This window comes from Mustela nigripes, chromosome 5, assembly GCF_022355385.1.
Source record: "Mustela nigripes isolate SB6536 chromosome 5, MUSNIG.SB6536, whole genome shotgun sequence".
Lineage (NCBI taxonomy): Eukaryota > Metazoa > Chordata > Mammalia > Carnivora > Mustelidae > Mustela > Mustela nigripes.
Genome location: NC_081561.1, coordinates 65926960 through 65950414, shown reverse-complemented (window position 1 = coordinate 65950414; position 23455 = coordinate 65926960). Strand labels below are relative to the sequence as shown.

The 23455-nt window shown below is 42.8% G+C and overlaps 1 protein-coding gene across 1 annotated transcript; it reads right to left on the bottom strand.

Moving 5' to 3' along the window:
- Positions 1 to 4490: 4490 nt before the first annotated feature.
- On the bottom strand, positions 4491 to 6293 carry LOC132018094 (popy Class I histocompatibility antigen, A-1 alpha chain-like). The gene is made up of 4 exons (XM_059400558.1): positions 6126 to 6293; positions 5619 to 5894; positions 4694 to 4969; positions 4491 to 4573 (listed from the first exon to the last, which is right to left on the bottom strand). Exons 1-4 carry the CDS (start codon positions 6262 to 6264, stop codon positions 4491 to 4493), a joined length of 774 nt encoding a protein of 257 aa, XP_059256541.1. The 5' UTR covers positions 6265 to 6293.
- Positions 6294 to 23455: the final 17162 nt, after the last annotated feature.

The window sequence follows — 23455 nt, the reverse complement described above, 5'->3', positions numbered from 1 at the left end:
TTTCTATACCACAAAATGATAACAATTACAATCATAGCATTAGCTAATACCTGTATCATGTCATATAGTTACCATTTCCTTTTATGAGGTGTGAACATTTAAGACCTACATTCTTAGTAACCCCAAGATTTTACGTTGAGCTGATAAGCACTTCCTCAATCTGCCTTGCTTTGCCCCAGAGGAGAGAAGATACATTTCTCCCAGCATGTCTTGCATTTTTCTTTCTACAAAAAGAACATTTAAAGATTTTATTTATTTATTTATTTATTTATTTGAGAGAGAGAGAGAGTACATGCCCATATGAGGGAGGGGCAGAGGGAGAGGAAGAGAATTTCAACCAGACTCCATGCTGAGTGGGAAACCTGACTCAGGGCTCAATCTCATGACTCTCAGATCATGACTTGAGCCAAAACCAAGAGTTGGATACCCAACCGGCTGAGCCACCCAAGTATACCCCAAAAAGCATTTAAATGTGTCTATAAGAACTCTTCCCACAATGAGCGCTCTCACCAATGACTTCAGTGCTTCCCTACCTGGAGGAGCCCCAGGATTGCTTGTGGCTTTGTTACAAAATACTCATTCCTTTTCCCAGACCCATCATCTTAGAATGCTTGACAAGGGCCCAGGAATCACTTATGTAATAAGCCCTACAGGAGGGGCTGATGCATGGCCATGTGGGGATCCTGCTCCAATTGCTCGCTACTCCATGTGGGATCTGAAGACCAGCAGCAGCAGCACCAACCTTGTTATCAACCCAGGATCTCACGCTTTACTCCAGCCTGTTTAGATCTTCATAGTCCGGGAAATTCCTGTGCTCACTGAAGGCTGGGTCTCCCTGGTCTACGTGCCTTCTAGACGCACAACCAGCCTGTGCAGTGCACTCTGGGTATGCTCTCTGATCAGCCTGCTTAGCCCTGAGGAGTCCGGGGTTTAGACCTTTTGCTTTCTCTTCTATGGCCCTCGCCCCCCTGGTAACCTCATCTCTGCTGAAGACTCTAAACATCATTTATATGCTATCACCTCCCAAATCTCCCCTGCACTCTATCCGCCCGCCAACCTGGCTTGGATTTCTAATAGACATAGTCAGTTTCACCATTTCTAAAGTGGATGACTGTGATGCTGCTTCCCCAAATGTGCTTCTTTCAGAGTCTTCCCTGTTTCCAAGGAAGGCACTCCACATTTCTACTTGCAGTCTGAACTACTGGATACCCTCCTCGATTCCTTTCTCACCACCCAGAATGACTCCACTAGGAAATGCTGCAAAATCCATCTGTAAATATCTCCAGCAGCCAATCACTTCTTAGTAACTTCCCTCCTCTCAACCATGACATACAGCCCACACCCCCCTCCTGGGACACTGCACTGGTTTCCTACAGTTTCTCTGCTGGTTGCTTACCTTGCCCCTCTCGATTCTGCACAGCAGCAAACAGGTGCTGCTAAAGAAACATCAGTCATGTTGATATGTTCATTCTTGTAACTCCACATTTCACTCAGAGAAAACTCAAAAACCTTCTAATGTCCTCAGACCTCCATGATGAGACTGACCTCTGACCTCATCTCACCTGCTCTCTGCTGCAGCCTCTGGCCTCTTCACCCTTCCTTGAACGCAGGACATGCTCCTGCCCTAGTGTTTGTGCCCCGGAGGCTCCCTACCAGGAAAGAACTCCCCCCAGACCTCTTCTTACACAATTCCTTCATGTCCTTCAAATCTCTCAGAGGTCACCTTCTCAGTGAGACTCCCCTGATCCCTGGAGTAAAGAAGCCATCGTCCCCGTCCCAGCACAGGTGCTCTCTGGGTCACCTTCCTCACAGCTCCTGCCAACTTCCTAATTAAACCCTTCCCTTATGGACTGTGCTTACACAAGACACAGTTCACCTCTCAATGACCCTGGTTTGTACTGGGCACCACCACTTCCATGTGGACTTTTATACGGTAAATACCATCCATGCATTTTTCTTCCTTACTATTTTTTACTATTTTCTCTAGCTTAATTATTAGAAGAATACAGTATATAATATATGTAGCACATAAAATATGTGTTAAGCAACTGTGTATTTTATTATTAAGCCTTCCAGTCAAGAGTAGGCTCTTTGTACTCAAGTTTTTGGGGAGTCAAAATTTTACCTGGATTCCTGACAGTACAAGCAGGCCACTGCCCCAATCCCCACATTGAGAGACAAGTAGGAGAATGCCCCTTACCACTAGAATGTAGTCTTCCCGAGACCAGCACATTTTGCCTCTTCTTCATCTCACTGAGCTGTCCTAGATGTAAACAGAGTGTGTCCTGTATGAGGCACATGACAATTATCAGTGGAATGAATGAGCAGATAGAGGACTCCCTCTTCTAGATGAGTCTCAGGCACAGCTCTTCCAAGGCAGCTCCCGCCCCATGTGCACCCACCTCACCATCCGGGCTGCCTCTCTCTTCTCACAGGGCTGCCCTCCCCTCCCACTCTCTGCTCAGGCCCTCCCCCGCTACACCATCTCTCATGCACAGCACAGCACACAGAGTTCTCTTCAGAAACACCGTACTTAGGCTTTTTGTATTCTTTTCTCCAACCACACAGAAATCTATGTTTGACTCTGCTTTATAAATCTGTGAACTTGGAACTGAGCCAGCACTAGGATCACTAAACTAAGGGTGGGGAGAGAGGCCAGAGTAGCAGGGAAGGCAGAAACTAACTGAAGCTTAATAAGGATGAGAATCTCTCAGATTCTTCTTCTCTCTAGCTCCAGACTCTAAATAGTAATCCAGAAAACAGCCCTAGAGGAAAGAGAAGAGATAGATGAATCTGAAAGTTCATTCCTCCATACCAGAGAGACTCCTGTGTGCAGGGGCTGACCTAGGCCTATGGGAATGACAGCCCAAAGGACACCTGCTGCTATAACTGACAGGGTCACCCAAGGGAGAATGGGACAAGTATACAAGAGCAAGAACAGGCCTGATACTACAGAAACCATGAAACAAACACCCCCAAATGGGAGCTATGTGGTGACCCAGGCCTGAGGTGAGGCTGACCCAGTGACAGCAAGCTCTGGCTGCAGAAGTTCCTGGTGACAGGTGACGTCCAAGTCCCTGTGATCACAGGTCCTGGTGGGACAAGCTTCCACAGAAGGGGCAGGACAGAGAGCAGAGAGATGACTCAGCTGAAGAGTGAGAATGTCATGCCCTTGATGCACTGAGCACAGACTGGGCACAGGCCCCGTCTCTGCTTGACTCCTCACAGCCTACTCCTACCCCCACCTGCCACAGACTCAGCACAAAAAACACATGGATTCTGGAAGGTTCTCAGTGCTTCCATTTATTTGCTGTCTCAACTTTACAAATTTCTTTTATTACCTCATCAGCCACACATACCAAGTGTTAAAAAACATAAACTCTTATCTGGATTCTCATTTTCAATAGGGAAGTCATTTGTACTAGCCCAACACAAAATAAAGACAGAGATGGAGATGGTCCAGCCCAGCCTCTACTGGAATAGGAAAGCACATCAGAGAAGAGAACACAGGTCAGTATGGGAAGGGGCCATGGTGGGCAGGGTTGACCAGCCTCCCCACCTCCTCACATTATACTCATATGAACACAGACACATTCTGACACCTTTTGCATAAAGGGATTGTTGGTGTCACCAAGTGGGAGTGTGAATAAATCTTGCAACGCTCAGTCCCCACAAGGAAGCTGGTCTCATACTGTGATAAACTATCATGTACAAATTTAGGTAAATCACATAAGAGCTGACATTCTCAACAGCCCCCTGCATGCTCAAATTGTTTCTAGTGGCCCAACCTTCCCCACATCAGGCCCTCCGAGGTCTCACCTCCAGTTATCATGAGAGACACACCAGAGCCCTGGCCTCTGTCATCATCTAGGGGAGAACAAAGAGGACATGGTCAGAGTCCATAGGAGATGAGACTAAAGGAGGAGCTATGGAATAGGTGAGCTCCCCATGGGGTCTTGTCTACACTACCCTGGGGTCTCAGGAATCACCCCCTCCATACTTATGTCCAGTATGAGAGTGGTTTCTTCTTTCATCTGTGGGAAGAAAACATCTTGTCAAAAGCCTGGAGAAGGCTGGGCCATGAGATCCTAGTCCAAGCTCCCTAGTCCTGATCCAAAAGGAAGTTTGCAGAATTGTGACTGAAGATCCAGAACAGGATGAGGAAACATGACAAGAAGTGTGGGGTTACTGGACCAAAAGACTTGCTGAAGGTCTATGCTCAGCAGGGACCTTCCTCCCTGCCCTATGACTGCTGGGGATCAGGTCCCAGCACCAAAATTACCAAAATGAAAAATTTGTCCTTCCTTTTCATAAATGTCTTGCTATAGCGTGAATGTTAGTAATCAGCTCCAGACCAGGCAAGTACTTATGTGTGGATGGTACTTGACAGTAACAAGGCAGGACAATCTGCTACCTAAGAAACCCCCAGTGGGAAAGAAAACTCAGATCCCCCCCACTCCATTCCCTACTTGAACACTTCTTCCTCCAGATCACAGCTCCAACCACACAATGACCACAGGGAGTGCCAGACCAGCAATGATCCAGGTGATGGGGATGGTGGGAGGAGGAGGGTCTGGAAAGGGAAAGGAACGTGAGGGGCCAAGACCTGTAGTAGGAGTCCTCACTTTGCCAAAATTCTCCAGAAGGTCTCTGCTTTCCCTGAGAAGAGGCTCTACCCCCAAACCCTCCTTACCCCATCTCAGGGTGATGGGTTCACGCAGCCCCTCATGCTGCATGTGGCACATGTATTTCTGCTCCTCTCCAGAAGGCACCACTATGGCCGCCCACCTCTGGAAGGTCCCATCTCCTGCAGGCCTGGTCTCCACAAGCTCTGTGTTCTGGGTCAGGTCCTCCCCATAACGCTGCCAGGTCGGGGTGATCTCCGCAGGGTAGAAGCCCAAGGCCCAGCACCTCAGGGTGACTTCTTTGTCAAAGATGGGGTGTTGGGTCATCTGTGTGTTGGGTGGTTCTGAGGAAGAAGAATCAGAAAATCCACACTTGGGTTTACCTTTATGGGCCACTGAAATGGCATTCATGTGACCATCCTGAAGTGGACCAGGCAATTAGTTTGGATGGAAGAAGTACAAAGTCCAGTCACCTTTGACTGACCTTTGGGCCAGTCTTTGGGATCTTTTAATCCTGCAAAGTTCTAAAACAGAGGGATGGCCCAGGGTAGGACACTGTAGGTCTAAGTGAGAAAGCACACTATTGGTCCTAACAATGTGTGGCTGGTGATTGAATCAGAAAACCCAGAGTCAGATGTCCAAAGATGTTCTCAGATGGAGAATATCCATCTGAGATATCTGGAATATCTGGAGATATTCTCAGATGGAGGTTGTCATGGTTCCCAAGGTGGCTGCCAGGGTCAAAGGGAACTACTGATGTGTTATTTCAGGAATGGTCTCCACCTGCCTCCCTGGAGAGACTGGATTCCTCAATTGTCCTTTAGAGAAAAGTGATTCTGGGTGAGTCACTCAGTAGGAATATGAACACCAAGGCGGATCTCCCTCACCTCACCCATTGGGTGGTTGGTATTCTGACCTTGAGTCCATTTTCCCTTTCTGTTGGGAAGCCAGCCCCAGTAGTGGGAGATTAGGGAGGCCCCACGGCCCCGGTACCTGTGCGCAGCAGCGTCTCTTTCCCTTTCTCCAGGTACTTGCGGAGCGACTCCACGCACGTGCCTTCCAAGTAGCTTCTGTAGTGCTCTGCAGCACCTGCCGCCTCCCACTTGCGCCGGGTCATTTGCCCCACCGTGTCCGCAGCGGGCCAGGAGCTCAGGTCCTCATTCAGGGCGATGTAATCCACGCCGTCGTAGGCCAACTGCTCATACCCGTGGAGGAGGAGCCCGCCTGGCCCCAGGTCGCAGCCAAACATCCCCTGGAGGGTGTGAGACCCTGGCCCTGCCCCCGCGGTCAGCTCTCAGATTGTCTCCACCCCTGCTGGTGGACGAGCGACTAAGTCCAAACATAAAGTAAAACCTCTTGAAAGTTCGGGGTGCTCTTCTAAGGTCGGGGAACTGGAATTTCCACAGATTTGGCGTGGCGCTCGTACCCGGACACCCGGGGAGACTCCAGCCCGTCCGTGGGGATGGGGGTCGTGACCTGGACCCGGGCCCTGTTGCTCACCGGCCTCGCTCTGGTTGTAGTAGCCCAGGGCGGTATGCAGGTTCACTTGGAAAGTCTGTGCGTGGTGCCTGGCGTTCTGGGTCTGCTGGTCCCAATACTTCGGTCCCTCTTGCTCCATCCATGGCACCAGCGGCTCCATCCTCCCACTGGCAGAGTCGAACCTCACGAACTGCGTGTTGTCCACGTAGCCGACTTCCCAGTACTGGGGCTCCCCGCGTCCGGGCCGAGAAATACCTCAGAGAAGCCTGCGGGAACGGAAGGGCTGAGACCCCGTCCAACGCTCCTCCCGGCGCCTTTCCGGGGGACCAGGTGGAGACTGCCGGGAGGGCAGGGGAAGGGGCACCGAATGGGGCAGAGCAGGGAGGGACAGGGGAGCACAGGCCCGGGCGGGGCCGGGGGCCGCTGGGGGTCTGGGGCGGGGGCTGCGGAGAGGCGCCTTCCCTCCTCCCTCCCCGGGGTCCCTTCGCTCCCGCCTGGCAGAGGCCCTTTCCTCCCGTCCCGCGCTCACCCGGCCAGGTCTCTTCCACGGCCAGTACCCCCTACAGCAGCAGGAGGAGGGCTCGGGGCCCCATGGTCCAGACCTTCAGGATGTGAGGTGGGTGCGTCCCTGTGGGTCTGGTGAGGACTTTAGAACCCAGAACCGCGGTGCCGCTGATTGGCTTCGCCAGATCCCCAACACCCAATGGAACTGCAAACTGCAGTCGCCAGGAGGACCAGACACGTGGTGAGAGGGATAAGTGAAACCCAGGGAGAGGGGAACTCTCCAACACTAGGCTTCCACGCCCTAGACACCAGACTTGAGAGGCAGGCCTTCCCTGGGACCTGCAACTTTGCCCTGACTCCTCTCTTACTGCACAGAGCGCTCTTTATCACCCAGTCTCCCTGAGTCGTGGCTGAGTCAGTGATTCTCAAACATTTTGATCACAGTCTATCTATATTATATGGCCTTACAAATTACTGAGGATCCCAAGGGTAATTTTGCATCTATGGGTTTTATCTATCAATGTTTACCATAGTAGGGATAAAACAGTGTTAAACATTTACTAATTCATTTAGAATCATATTAATGACCCATGACATGAACAAAAATATTGCTTTTATGAAAAATAACTATTTCCCCAAGTAAACAGGGCAGTGAGAAGAATGGATTTCTTTTTCTTTTTTAATTTACTTTTTTTAAATTTTTTATAAACTTATAATATATTTTTATCCCCAGGGGTACAGGTCTGTGAATCGCCAGGTTTATACACTTCACAGCACTCACCATAGCAGATACCCTCCCCAATGTCCATAACCCCACTCCCCTTCTCCCAACCCTCCTCCCCCCAGCAACCCTCAGTTTGTTGGCGTAGAGTTGCTCATAGTAGGTTCTTATAATTGTCTGTATTTCTTTAGTATTAGTTGTGATCTCTCCTCTTTCATTCATGATTTTATTTATTTGGGTCCTTTCTCTTTTCTTTTTGATAAGTCTGGCCAGGGGTTTATCAATCATATTAATTCTTTCAAAGAACCAGCTCCTCGTTTCGTTGATTTGTTCTATTTTTTTTTTTATTTCTATTTCATTGATTTCTGCTCTGATCTTTATGATTTCTCTTCTTCTGCTGGGTTTAGGGTTTCTTTCTTGTTTTTTTTTTTTTTTTTAAGATTTTATTTATTTATTTCACAGAGAGAGATCACAAGTAGGCAGAGAGGCAGACAGAGAGAGAGGGGAGGAAGCAGGCTCCCTGCCCAGCAGAGAGCCTGATGCAGGACTCGATCCCAGGACCCTGAGATCATGACCTGAGCTACAGGCAGAGGCTTATCCCACTGAGCCACCCAGGTGCCCCTCTTTCTTGTTCTTTCTCCAGCTCCTTGAGGTGTAGGGTTAGGTTGTGTACCTGAGACCTTTCTTGTTTCTTGAGAAAGGCTTATACTGCTATGAATTTTCCTCTCAGGACTGCCTTTATTGTGTCCCACAGATTTTGAACCATTGTGTTTTCATTATCATTTGTTTCCTTGAATTTTTTCAATTCTTCTTTAATTTCCTAGTTGACCCATTCATTCGTTAGAAGGATGCTGTTTAGTCTCCATGTATTTGGGTTCTTTCCAAATTTCCTCTTGTGATTGAATTCTAGCTTCAGAGCATTGTGGTCTGAAAATATGCAGGGAATGATCCTAATCTTTTGATACCGGTTGAGACCTGATTTAGGACCAAGAATGTGATCTATTCTGGAGAATGTTCCATGTGCACTAGAGAAGAATGTGTATTCTGTTGCTTTGGGATGAAATGTTCTGAATATATCTGTGATATTCATCTGGTCCAGTGTGTCATTTAAGGCCTTTATTTCCTTGTTGATCTTTTGCTTGTATGATCTGTCCATTTCAGTGAGGGGAGTGTTAAAGTCCCCTACTATTATTGTATTATTGTTGATGTGTTTCTTTGATTTTGTTATTAATATAACAAAATATAGTTGGCTGCTCCCACATTAGGGGCATATTTAAAATTGTTAGATCCTCTTGTTGGACAGAGCCTTTAAGTATGATATAGTGTCCTTCCTCATCTCTTATTATAGTCTTTGGCTTAAAATCTAATTGATCTGATATAAGGATTGCCACTCCTGCTTTCTTCTGATGTCCATTAGCATGGTAAATTGCTATCCACCCCCTCACTTTAAATCTGGAGGTGTCTTTGGGTTTAAAATGAGTTTCTTGTAGGCAACATACAGATGGATTTTGTTTTTTTATCCATTCTGATACCCTGTGTCTTTTGATTGGGGGCATTTAGCCCAAGAATGGATTTCTGTTATATTTTCCAGTTTTGCAAGTCTCTTTCTTGTTCTTGTCTGTCTCATTAGAAGACCCCTGGACATTCAGATTTGCTTCTGTGCTAATTGTGTTGTTTTGGTTGAAGTGTATGAAAATATTTACAGCCTTGCATAAATATGGGAGAATAGTATGTTTCATAATCTTTTCAGATATTTATACATAGTCATGCTTGATACTATAACTACACAAGTTATACTTCCTGTAAGGTTATTTGCAAAGTAGTACCTGAAACAGTATCTCATTAACTATGTCTGTCTCTGTTAGATTAAAATCTATAGGCCCAACTTGTACACCAAATGGATCTTGTACTAATGCTTGATTTGTTTTAAAGTAGTATGTTGTTTCACTAGGTATTATAGGTGTTCCTGTGTTTACTAGGCCGGAATCAAATTATCAAGATGTCACATTTGTTTTAATATTACCACAGATGCCAACAGGAAAGTTTGTCAGTAGTGAGAAGCTATTTTTGGTGGATCAAAAGTTTTCCAAAATTCTGATTTTCTCTCTAGAGTTTACATTTGGTCAAGGCAACAAGAACTGCTGTCATATGTGAGTTGATTTTAATGAAGGGGTAGATTGATGTTCACTTTTAAGAAACTGGTGGCCATGGGGCGCCTGGGTCACTCAGTGGGTTAAGCCGCTGCCTTCGGCTCAGGTCATGATCTCACGGTCCTGGGATCAAGTCCCGCATTGGTCTCTCTGCTCTGCAGGGAGCCTGCTTCCTCCTCTCCCTCTCTCTGCCTGCCTGTCTGCCTGCTTGTGATCTCTGTCTGTCAAATAAATAAATAAAATCTTTAAAAAAAGAAAAAGAAAAAGAAAGAAACTGGTGGCCAAATATTCTAGTCTAAATAATCCAAGGTCTGGAAAGCATGGAGAGCAGTACCGTCCAAGACAACATTCTGTGTGGAAAGAATTGTTCTGTATCTGTGCTGTCCAGTATGGTGGCCACGAGCTTCATGGGGCTCTAGAGATGCAGGTGACACTTGAAATGTGTCTGGTGTGCTGAACAGCTGCATTTTTAATTGTTTCAAATGGAGAGGAATTGAAGTAGCCATATGTGGCTCGTAGCTACCATGCAGACAGTATACATCTAGAACGCTCTTCGTTTTCAGGATTCTGCTCAAAAAAGATATTGTGAGACTCATAGGTATATGTATATTAAATTTATCTTCAAATGGAAATAATGGGTTTGTCTATGTTGGTCTGAGACATATGCTTATAATACAGCATGAAAGTGTAACTAATATGCATTATAACAGCTGAAGTGTACAGACATTAACCAGAACACGATGTATCACATCAAGGTCATCGGGTGTTCAAAAATGCCCATCACTGGAGCTAACTGACATGTCTATTAGTCCAGGTGTCTTGTTGGTGCCTGTGTCCATGTGGAAAATATAGGAGGCACATAAGTCTTCACTGAGCCCAAGTGAGAATATTTATTTAAGATTTTACTTATTTATTTATTTGACAGAGAGATAGAACCAAAGAGCACAAGCAGAGGGAAAGGCAGAGGCAGAGGGAGAAGCAGGCTCTGCACTGAGCAGGGAGCCTGATGCGGAACTCAATCCTTGGACCCTGGGATCATGACCTGAGCTGCAGGCAGATGCTTAACCATCTGAGCCACCCAGGTGCCCCTGAAAACATTTATTGAGCACAACATATATCATATACCTTGGATATTACTTGTTGCAGTGAGGGAGAACTTTGGGATCCATGGGGCATCTTAACGTGAAGGTGTTGGAACCTATAAGGATATGGGCTTTGGATGGGTGTATTTTTGTTTTTGTTTTTGTTTTTTTGACAGTTTATTTTATTTTTTCCATTTTTAAAATTTAAATTCAATTAATTAACCTATAATGTATTATTGGTTTCAGAGGTAGAAGTCAGTGAATCATTAGTCTATTACTTGTTGCAGTGAGGGAGAACTTTGGGATCCATGGGGCATCTTAACTTGAAGGTGTTGGAACCTATAAGGATATGGGCTTTGGATGGGTGTATTTTTGTTTTTGTTTTGTTTTTTTTTTTTGACAGTTTATTTTATTTTTTCCATTTTTTAAATTTAAATTCAATTAATTAGCCTATAATGTATTATTGGTTTCAGAGGTAGAAGTCAGTGAATCATTAGTCTCCTATAATACCCATTGCTTATTACATCACGTGTCCACCTTAATGTCTAACACCCAGTTATCCCATCCCTCCACCCCCCTCCCTTCCAGCAACCCTCAGTTTGTTTCCTATGATTAAGAGTCGCTTATGCTTTGTCTTCCTCTCTGATTTCGTCATTTTATTTTTTACTCTCTTGCCCTATGATCCTCTGTTTTGTTTCTTAAATTCCACATATCGGTGAGATCATATGATAATTGTCTTTCTCCGATTGACTTATTTTGCTTAGCATAATACCCTCTAGTTCCATTTTGGGTGGGTGTTTTTGAAGATCTGTGGAAGCTGGGACTCACTCCTGATTGCATGTTGTCAGGATGTGTGGGCAATTCCATGGTTGAGTTTCTCAAGCGGTCATGGTAAAGAAGCAGCAATTGCTCACATTCGCCAACAGAGGGAGATATTTGGTATTTTGTGTGTTCAGTGCCTTGTTTTGTCTCTAATGACACAAAGCGATGTCATGGTTTCAGAGTGTCCTTGTCTGATGCCGATGTTCTGTGAGATGACTGGCTTATGTTCCACAGGAGAAGAATATGGCCAAGTGGTGGGCATTAGCCAGCTTCTGACCACATTGAGGGCCAGATGTCAGTGTCAGACCAGTTCTTGATGTTCGAGGCTGCTGTTTCTTCTCCTTTAAATTCCATATTTTAAAGATTTTATTCATTTATTTATTTGAAAGAGATAGAGCAGGAGGAAGGGCAGAGGGACAGGGAGAGGTTCTCGAGCAGCTTCCATGCGAGTGAAGAGTCTAACAGAGGGCTCGATCTCTGACCCTAAGATCAGGTCCCAACCTGAAATCAAGAATCAGATGCTTAACCTACTGATCCACCTAGACACGCTTTAAATTCCATATTTTAAAATAGCTACATCTTAGCTATAATTTTTAAAAAATAATTTAAAAATTAGTGTTTTCATTTTCTTTGGGTAAATACCCAAGACTGGAATTATTGGCTTACACGGCGATTCACTATTTTGTACACCTGAAAAAATAGTATTTTTTTTTTGTTATTGCATCTTTGACTTTTAAAAAATTATTTTATTTTATTTCAACTAATTAACATAGAGTGTGATATTACTTTCAGAGATAGACTTAGTGATTCATCAGTTGTATATAACACCAAGTGCTCAGTATATCAAGTGTCCTCCTTAATGCCCATCACCCAGTTACCCCATTCCCCTACCCACCTCCCCTCCAGCAGCCCTCAGTTTGTTTCCTGTAGTTAAGACTCCCTTGTGATTTCCTCTCTCTCTGATTTTGACTTATTTGTCACTCCTTTCCCCATGATCCCGTTTTGTTTCTTAAATTCCACATATGAGTGAAATCATATGATAATTGTCTTTCTCTGATTGACTTATCTTGCTTAGCCCAATATTCTTTAGTTCCATCCACATCATTACAAATGGTAAGATTTCATTTTTTTTGATGGCTGAGTAATATTCCATCATATATATATATATATATATATACCACATCTTCTTTATCCATTCATCTGTTGATGGACATCTGGGCTTTTCCATAGTTTGGCTATTGTGGACACTGCCGCTATGGACATTGGGGTACAGGTTCCTATTTGGGTCCCAATGTTTGTATCCTTTGGGTAAATACTTAGTAGTGCAATTGCTGGGTGGTAAGGTAGCTGATTTTTAACTTTTTGAGGAATCTCCATACTGTTTTCCAGAGTGACTGTATCATCCTCTATTCCCACCAACAGTGTAAGAGGGTTCCCCTTTCTCCATATCCTCAACATCTGTTGTTTCCTGAGTTGTTAATTTTAGCATTATGACTGCAGTGAGAATGTAAGGTTATAAATCACTGTGGTTTTGATTTGTATTTCCATGATGCCTACTGCTGTTTAGCATTTTTTCATGTGTGCATTGGCATTTGTACATCTTCTTTGGAGAAATGTCTGTTCACGTCTTCTGCCCATTTCTTGACTGAATTATTTCGTTTTTTGGGTATCGAGTTTGATAAGTTTTCTATAGGTCTCAGATACTAGCCCTTTATCTGATAAGACATTTGCAAATACCTTCTTGGGATAGTAGCCCTGTATCTGATAAGACATTTGCAAATACCTTTTCCCATTCAGTAAGTTGTCTTGTGGTTTTTCAACTGTTTCCTTTGTTGTGCAGAAGTTTTTATCTTGATTAAGTCTCAATAGTTTATTTTTTAAAAGATTTTATTTATTTGAGAGAGAGGGTGTGCAAGCACCAGCAGAAGGGAGGGGCAGAGGGAAGAGGGAGAAGCAGACTCTTCGCTGAGAAGGGAGCCTGATGCGGGACCTAATGCGGGACCCAATGCGGGACCTGATCCCAGGACCCTGAGATCCACAGCTTGAGCTGAAGGCAGACTCTTAACCAACTGCACCACCTGAGCGCCCAACCAAAAGTTCATTTTCACCTTTGTTTCCTTTGTCTTTGGCAGCGTGTCCAATAAAAAGTTGCTGGGGCCAAGGTCAAAGAGGTTGCTGCCTGTGTCCTCTAGGTTTTTGATGGATTCTTGTCTCACATTTATATATATCATTCACCTATTTTGAGTTTACTTTTGTGTGTGGTATAAGAAAGTGGTCCAGTTTCATTCTTCTGCATGTGGCTGTCTAATTTTCCCAACACCATTTGTTGAAGAGATTGTCTTTTTTCTACTGGATATTCTTTCCTGCTTTGTCAAAGATTAGTTGACCATACAGTTGAGGGTCCATTTCTGGGCTGTCTGTTCTATTCCACTGATCTGTGTGTCTGTTTTGTGCCAGTACCATATTTTCTTGATGACTGCAGTTTTGTAATATCACTTGGAAGTCCGGAATTGTGATGCCACCAGCTTTGGTTTTCCTTTTCAACATTCCTTTGACTATTCAGAGTCTTTTCTGGTTCCATACAAATTTTAGGATTATTTGTTCTAGCTCTGTGAAAAATGTAGATGGTATTTTGGTAGGGACTACATTAAATGTATAGATTGCTCTGGTAGCATAGACATTTTAACAATATTTGTTCTTCCAAGCCATTAGCATGGAGTGTTTTTCCATTTCTTTGTCTTTTCCTCAATTTCTTTTATAAGTGTTCCATAGTTTTCAGAATATAGATGCTTTGCCTATTTGGTTAGGTTTATTCCTAGGTGTTTTATGATTTTTTGGTGCAGTTGTAAATGGATTGATTCCTTGCTTATCTTTCTTCTATCTCATTGTTAATGTATAGTTATGCAACTGATTTCTGTGGATTGATTTTATATCCTGCCACTTTGCTGAATTCCTGTATGAATTCTAACAATTTTTGGATGGAGACTTTTGGGTTATCCTTGAAAAGTATCATGTAATCTGTGAAGAGTGAGAGTTTCACCTCTTCTTTGCCAATGTGGAAGCCATTTATTTCTTTTTTATTTCTTTCTGTGTTGAACATAGAGACTGGACATTCCTGTCATATTCCTGACCTTTTGGAGCATTTATTTATTTTTTAAAAGATTTTATTTATTTATTTGAGAGTGAGAGAGCTAATGAGAGAGCCCAAGCAGGGGGAACTGCAGAGGGAAAGGGAGAAGCAGGCTCTCCACTAAGCAGGGAGCCTGACATAGGCCTCAGTTCCAGCACTCTGGGATTATGATCTGGCTGAAGGCAGATGCATAACCAACAGAGCCATCCAGGTGCCCCTTATTGGAGCATATAGTCCATTTACATTCACAGTAATTATTGAAAGATACAACTTTAGTGCCATTGCATTAACTGTAAAATCACTGTTTCTGTTTATTGTCTCTGCTACTTTCTGGTCTTTGTACTTTGGGACTCTCTCTTTAATCAAAGGATCCTGTTGATATTTCTTGCAGGGCTGATATGGTGATCACAAATTCTTTTAGTTTCTGTTTGTCCTGGAAGCTCTTTATCTCTTCTTCTATTCTGAATGAAAGGCTTGCTGGACAAAGCATTCTTGGCTGCACATTTTTCTCATTTAGGACCCTGAATATATCATGCAAGTCCTTTCTGGCTTGCCACATCTCTGTGGACAGGTCTGTTGCCAGCCTTATGTTTCTACCCTTATAGGCTAAGAACCTTTAGTACCAAGCTGCTTTAAGGATTTTCTCTTTATCCCTGAAGTTTGCAGGCTTCAGCATTATATGTCAAGTTGTTGACCTATTTTTATTGATTTTGAGGGGGGTTCTCTGTGCCTCCTGGACTTGAATCCCTATTTCCTTCCCCAGATTAGGGAAGTTCTCTGCTATAATTTGTTCAAATAAATCTTCTACCCCTCTCTGTCTTTTCTCTTCCCATAGGACCCCAATTATTCTATTATTGTTTTGCTTTATGGTATTGCTGATCTCTCGAATCCTCTCCTTATGATCCGTAGTTAATCTCTCTTTTTCTCAGCTTCCTTATTCTCCATCATTTTGTCTTCTATATCACTGATTCTCTCTTCTGCCTTGTTTATTCTAGTGGTTAGAGCCTTCATTTTTTATTGTATATCAGAAATAGGCTTTCTGATTTTGACCTGATTAGATTTTAGTTATTTTATTTCTCCAGAAAGGGATTTTCTAGTGTCTTCTATGCTTTTTTCAAGTCCAGCTATTATCTTTATAATTGCTGTTTTGAATTCTAGTTCCAACATCTTACTTATATTCATATTGATTAAATCCCTCCAGTGAATACTGCCTCTTGTTCCCTTTTTTGAGATAAGTTCTTCCATCTTTTCACTATATCCAGAAAAGAATTGATGAATGAGAGGGAGGGGTGCCTGGGTGGTTCAGTCAGTTTAGCATCTGCCTTTGGCTCAGGTCATGATCTCAGGATCCTGGGATCAAGCCCTGTGTCAGCCTCCCTGCTCAGTGGGGAACCTGCTTCTCCCTCTCCCTCTGGTGCTCCCTCTGCTTGTGCTTGTGTGCTCTCTCTCTGTCCAATAAATAAATAAATTCTTTAAAAAGAGAGGGGGGGGGCGCCTGGGTGGATCAGTGGGTTAAAGCCTCTGCCTTTGGCTAAGGTCATTATCCCAGGGTCCTGGGATTGAGCCCTGAGTCGGGCTCTCTGCTTAATGGTGAGACTACTTCCCCCTCTCTCTCTCTGCCTGCCTCTCTGCCTATTTGTGATCTCTTTCTGTCAAATAAATAAATAAAATCTTTAAAAGAGAGAGAGAGAGAAATACAAAAATAGGAAAAATGACACCCAAAAAATATACACTACACAAATCAGAAGAGAACAGAAAACAAAAGAAAAGAAAAATGAGAATAACATCAAACAAGAAGTTGAACAGAACAATAAACTAGATTCTGGGTGTATTTTGGTCTGTTTTTTAGAAGAAACTAGATCCCAAAATAGGAAAGAAAGAAAAACTTATATATATATATATATATATATACAAAAATGAAGTTGAATATAATGAAAGGAAGCCAAAATGAAAAATAAAACCATAAGTGTAAAAATGAAAATTAAAAAAGACTTAAAAAAAAAGAACAGATAGAGTAAGAAAATAGCTGAAAAGGAAAATAAAATATAAAATTGAAGAACTAAAGAATAATAAAAAATAAAAAGACCATGAATGCTATATACTTCTTTCTGCAAGATCTGGAGTTTTACAGTTCTCTTTGATCAGGAAACTTGATATTCACTGGAATTTCCAGCTGGTCTTCTGGGAGAGGGGACCGTTGCACTGATTCTCAGGTGTTTTTGCCTGGGTGGAGTTGTGCCACCCCTTGTAGGGGTCAGACTCAGGTTAAACTGCTCCAGAGCCCATGTGAGGCATGAAATCCCGCAGCGCCCAATCTCTAGCCTCAGAACTGAAAGTTCACACCCCAACACCCTTCAGTGTGTCCTCACAGAAAGGCAGTCAATCACTCTTATCTCCTTAGTTTCTGTCTAGACTCTATTTAGCCAGCCCATGATACAGCAGTTTTGTTTTTGTTTGTTTGTTTTTGTTTTTTTAATGATTTTATTTATTTGACAGTGGAGAGACAGTGAGAGAGGGAATACAATCTGGGGTAGTGGGAGAGGCCTCCTGCCCGGCAGGGAGCCCAATGCAGGGCTCAATCCCAGAACCCCGGGATCATGACCTGAGCTGAAGGCAGATGACCAATCAACTGAGCCACCCAGGCATCCCATGATCGAGCGTTTTTATCTCAGGCCTGTAACTCCGAACTTTATGGACTCCTGAGGTGTGCACCTGTGCCACTCCTCCCAGGGGAGGGAAGGGGGTCTCACTGTGCTTCTGCCTCTCGCTGCACCCCTGCTTGGAGACTGGTCACCCAGTGGGTCGCCACTTTGCAATATAATATATTCATAAGAACTCTTCATATTTGAGAATATAATCTTATGTAATCCTTAATCTCCCACTCTCTTTTCTCCCTTAATCTCCAGCTGCAAGAGTGGGAACAAAGTAAGCATTATTTTAAAAGGCTCTTACAAAAATCTTTGGTTCCTGTCTTTTACCTGCAACTGTTCCACCTACATTTGTCCTTCTTTTTGATTGTCCAGCACCTGAACTACTTAATTTTATTTGTTTATTTATCTATGTATTTATCTATCTATCTATCTATCTATCTATCTACCTATCTATCTAGGTAGGCTCCACACCCAGCATGGAGTCCAGCACAGGCCTTGAACTCACAATCCTGAGATGAAGGCCCGAGCTGAGATCAAAAGTTGGACGCTTAACCGACAGAGTCACGCAGATGCCCAAGTTCTTTCTTATTTTTAACTAGTTTCCTTCCTTATGAAGCAAGGCCCACCTCTCCATGAAGAAGCTGAAAATACCAAATACTCACTTTTCCAGAACTCCTTGCTGCTAGAGCTATGTACACAACAGGGATCCACTAATTGAACACACTCAAAGTGTGAATGGGAAATGTGATGCAAAAAACCCAGGCCCAGCAGAAGTGTGGTTCTGGAAGATGGTGGCTCGTGAGTTCAGTTTCTAGAAACAGTTGTGGTAATCGTGCTCAGCACTGTCCACGTTCAAGGGTATTTGCTGTGCAAGCTTTGGTGTGTGTGCCCAGATGCTAGGGGCAGTGGTGAGTTCAACAGACTGGTTCTGTGGCATGAATTTGGGGTATTATTCCTGGTTGCATAACTTCCAAGCCTCTTCTGAAATATCCTTTCAACCCCGTCAACGTATTCCTTCTCTAAGTAGTGTGCCTGAGTCAGAAAGCCGACACTGCCTGCCTGGTTAGCCTCGGCTTAGTTCTGTGAGCTTGCCTATATCCTTCCAAAACATTTTATTTTGATTTGAGTTAACATCAGGTTCCATTATTTGTCTAGGTAGCAAATGTGATGGTGAAAAGAGTATGAGCTGAGACACCTGGTGGCTCAGTTGGTTAAATGTCTGCCTTCGACTCAGGTCATCACCCCAGTGTCCTGGGGTTGAGTCCCCCATCAGGCTCCTTGCTTAGTGGGAAGTCCAATTCCCCCTTTATGCCTCTATTCTGCTCATGATCGTTCTCTCTCTTTCAAATAAATAAAATCTTTAAAAAAGAAAAAAAAATATGAGTTTCCAGTCTTTTTTTTACTTTGTGAGCTTTAGCCTGTTACCCTACCTCTTCTAACAGATAAGAGGGCACTTCCCACTCTGAGTGCTCTGGTTAAAGAATTCAGATGGCCCCTCAAAGGCCTGTACTGAGTAATGAACAACAGGTTGAACTGCTGATTGATGGTACCACTCCTTTCCCTTCCTTTCCCCCCACCCACTGGGGGTTCTCTTTTAAGTTTATAACATTCTAAAGCAAATAAGTTTATCATCTCTTCCCTTCTACCATTTTCTTCCTCACAAACTTTGGGTGAGACTGGGAGAGAAGGCATTCCAGAAGCTAAAGGAGATGAGAGATATGAGGGAATAGAAGGAACTCCCTAAAAGCTCAGGGAGGGGCACCTGGCTGATTCATGAGACTCTTGATCTTGGGGTTGTCAGTTTGAGCCCCACATTGGGCATAGAGATTACTTAAAAAAATAAATAAAGCTCAGGGATCAAAGAAACAGACATGTCCTTAGCCTTACCCTCTTACAGATGTTTTCTTATAAGGAGCTTCCTGAGAACATACATACCACACATCTTAGAAGTTGGGACACGGGACAGAATACACAGGTGCTCAGTTTTCCTCCCCTGTTTTCAAAGTCTTTTGACAGCTTTCTAAGTAAGCTCCTGGTGATGCTATTTCCCTCTCCAATCCATCTTCCACTCCTTATCCCAAGGTGGTTTTCTAAAGTACACATGAGATCTTGTCTTGGCCACCTATGTTTCTGCTTGAGTCATGGGCAAATGACTTAAAATTTCCAGGTCTCAGTTTCCTCCATCTGTAAAGTGGGGATGATAATACCTACCTTGTGGGGGGTGTTATGAAGATTAAGTGAAATGGTAAGTATGTAGCCTGTAGCATAATGCCTGGTGTGAGCCCTTGCTATTATTGTCATTTATTGTTACTGTAAAGGACTTATATTGCCCGTGTTGCAAAACAACCACGTGCTCTGGAGGTTATGAGCCCTTGCTAAGGAGTCAGACACACCTGGGTTTTAATTCCAACTCTAACACCTTTACCACCCAGATGAACTCAGGTAAGTAAATCTATCTTCTGATTTTCTTTCCATAAAATGAGCATAATAAAATATTTCCTCCCAGGGTTTTTGTGAGGGTGAAGTGAGATTACATAAGCCTATCAGAATTAGGTTAGGCTACTCCAGGGCCCTAAATGAGCCATTTGCCCTCGATAGAAAGGGAGCTAAAGGGAAACTCTATTGTTATTAAGGAATCAGGCTCTTTCTTTTTCCTTTACTGTCTTTAGTGGTTGCTTGATAGTCCAGGACAGCAACTACCTGGGAAGTTTTGAGACTTCTCAGAGGTTCCACTCAACAACTTCTACTTACACATCTTTGGTTAGAACCTAGTCATAGTCATACCTAGCTGCCTAGGAAGCTAGCATTATAATTTTTTTTCACTGGACAGATTGCCACCCAGAATGACATAGTGTTCTAGGGGAAGTGAGGCTTTGACCAACAGCTACATGAGTGAGCTTGGACATGGATCTTTCAGCCCAGTCAAGCCTTTATATGGCTGTAATCCTGGCCAGTTGCTCGATTTCAACCTCATGAGAAACTCTAAGCCATACCCACTGAGCTAAACTGCTCCCAGATTCCTAACCCCTAGACACAGTTTGAGGTAATCAGTGTTGTTTTAAGCTACTAAATTTGGGGGGCAATTTGTTATGCAGCAGTAGGGAAACTAATGCAATAGGTAACAAACCTATTAATAATAGCGTAATAGCTTAATAGCGATTATCTAGGACTTTATCACCAATAGAAACCACAACTATTTTCCTTTTTTTGGTTTTTGCTTTCTTTTTGTTTCTTTGTTTAAGTTTTTATTTTAAAAGTAGTTAGTTAACATATAGTGTAATTTTGTTTCACATGTACAGCATAGTGATTCAACAGGTCCACCCATCACCCAGTGCTCCTTAATCCCCATTGTCTGTTTCTCCCATCCCCTCACCCTACTCCCCTCTGGTAGCCATCTGTTTGTCCTCTGTAGTTAAGAATCTGCTACTTAGGGTCGCCTGGGTGGCTCATTCATTGGGCATCTGCCTTCGGCTTGAGTTATAATCCCAGGGTCCTGGGATCGAGCCTCAGATTGGACTCCTTGCTCAGTGGAAGGCCTGCTTCTCCCTCACCCACTCCTTTGGCTTATGTTCTCAATCTCACTGTCTCTCTCTCTGTCAAGTAAATAAACAAAACTCTTAAAAAAAAAAAAAGAATCTGTTCCTTAAAAACAAAGAAGTCTGTTTCTTGAAACCATAACTATTTTCATTTCACATCAAAGTTGCTGTAGACATTTCAAAATATTATTTCTACTTCTCTCAACTTCAGAAGTGCAGTATCATTAGATCTGCCACTAGATAATACATGATTACAGTCTTCCATCTACTTACATTTGTGTGCTGGTGCTGGCCAGCCATTGTGCAACTCTGCCTCTAGAATACAGTCTAGAAATGTGGATGAGCCACTTGAACACATGTCTAATAGTTTAGCTAACAGTTACAGAATATTCTTTGAGATTATTATTGTGAACACATGATACAGGTGTATACAGTAACAAATTCTGAGGTAGCAGAGGTTTTTTTCTTTTCCTTTTCCCTTTAAACTCCCTTTTTGTATATTGTTTATGTTTTGAAATAAAGGCATGAACACACAGTATGTTGTACAGGTGGTATTTGTATACTGTTTCTCCTTAGAAGATACTGAACATTTAAAATAAGAAAACTGGAGGGTACCTGTGTGGCTCAGTCAGTTAAGCTCCTGCCTTTGGTTATGCATCTGCTTTCTGCTCAGGTCATGATCTCAGGATCCTGGGATTGAGTGCCATGTTGGGTTCCCTGCTGTGGGGATTCTGCTTCTCCCTCTCCCTCAGTCCCTCCACCAGCTTGTGCTCTCTCTCTCTCTCTCTCTCTCAAGGAAAAAAATAAAATCTTTTTTAAAAATGACCTAATCTGAAGATTGGAAAAAAATTGAAGAAAAAAAATAAATAGTGCTCTGAGACCTGTGGGGCAACATCAAGATTGCCAACATATACCTGATGTTTGTATCCAAAGAAGGAAAGGAGGGGAGAGAGCTAAAAGGGAAGGCTTTTTATTTATTTTTAAATTTTATTTATTTTTAAGATTTTTATTTATTTATTTGACAGAGAGAGAGACATAGTGAGAGAGGGAACACAAGCAGGGGGAGCTGCAGAGAGAGGGAAAAGCAGACTTCTCACCGAGCAGGGAGCCCTACGGGGCCCGATCCCAGGACCCTGGGATCATAACCCAAGCTAAAGGCAGACACTTAATGACTGAGCCACCCAGGTCCCCCAAGGGAAGACTTTTTAAAAGAAATACTTGTCAAAAACTTTTCAAATCTGATGAAAACATGAATCTATATATGCAAGAATGTAGCAAACCTCAAGTAAGATTAATGCAAAGAGATCCATTCTGAGACACATCATAGTCTAACTGTTGAAATACAAAGGAAAAAATCTGAAAGCAGAAAGGGAAAAATTATCACATACAGAGAGCATCAATACCACTGTTGGCTGACTTCTCTTCCAAAACAATGGGGGCCAGAAGACTGCGGGATGACATATTCAATGGGCTGAATGAAAAATTCTCTACCCGGCAAAACTCCCCTTCAAAAAGGAAAGTCACCTAAAGACATTTCTAGATAAAGACAGAAAATTTATTGCTAGCAAAGCTGCCTTTAAGTTACACTAAGGGAATTTGTTCAGACCGAAAAGAAATGACACCAAAAATGACTCGAATCCACAAGAAGAAATTAGGAGCACCAGAAATGGTTAGTATGTGGGTTAATATAAAAGATGAGAAACAGATTTTCCTCATTTCCTATCATAAAAAACAGATGATAAAAAACAATTATTAAAACACTGTATTACTGTTGATGTGACATATATGATAATAAAAATCTTGTAAAAAGCTGAATGATATAAAAAACAAGAACCATTATTTCTAGGAAGTCACAGAGAGCTATTCAACACCATGTGGAACAAAAACCAGATTCTTGGGAGGATAGAATTCTTGACCTTTGTTGCTATAATCCATATGCCTCTCTAAGCATTAGAAGTCCATAAAGGTGATAAAACCAGATCAAGTAGAAAATGTGCCTTGTTTTATAACTTATACATATCTCTTGAACATCATTTTACCTAACATACAAGTTACTTATTTCTCCCTAGTTCATGAAAGACAATTTACTTAAAAATCATACAAAAACTGAGTTTCAAAAATGTCACTTGGAGCCTTAAAATAAATAATAGTAGTGCATAATAACTGAATTCAATTATAACCACATGCATACATACATACATACATACATACAGAAGGAAAACTTCTTACAATAGAATACCAGCCATTAAAGTCAGAAGGAAAGACGTAGTTAGAAAGTCACCATTTAGGGGTGCCTGGGTGGCTTAGTCTGTTAAGCACCTGCCTTCGGCTCAGGTCTTGATCTCAGGGTCCTGGAATTGAGCCCTGCATCTGGCTCCTTGCTTAGTAGGGAGTCTGCTTCTCCCTCTCCCTTCACCCCTCTTTCTGCTCATGCTCTCTCTCTCTCTCTCTCTGTCTCAAATAAATAAATAAAATTGTAAAAAAAAAAAAAGGAAAGTTACCATTTAGTAGCTATCACAGTAAAAGTTGATTTAACCGAGTCATCATCAGATGCTAGAACTAGTTAGTAAAAGTTTGATGAGGAATAGAACACGGATATAGTTTCCAAATACTTGTTAATTGTAAAGGGAAAAATAGTAACTTTACAGTGGGAGAAACTTGACAGACACCCTCTTAAACAGGCTATCAAAGTTACCATCACTAGTAATGATACAAATTGACGTCATGTTCCCCACCATTCCATACCATTCCATAC

What these genes read in the sequence shown, in the direction of transcription:
- LOC132018094 (XM_059400558.1), bottom strand. Translation starts at nt 6,264, where the DNA reads ATGGAGCCGCTGGTGCCATGGATGGAGCAAGAGGGACCGAAGTATTGG. An exon ending in AGAGACGCTGCTGCGCACAG is followed by an intron (nt 4,970 to 5,618) that starts GTACCGGGGCCG and finishes CTTCTTCCTCAG; the next exon opens with AACCACCCAACACACAGATG. An exon ending in ACCCATCACCCTGAGATGGG is followed by an intron (nt 4,574 to 4,693) that starts GTAAGGAGGGTT and finishes TTCCCTTTCCAG; the next exon opens with ACCCTCCTCCTCCCACCATC.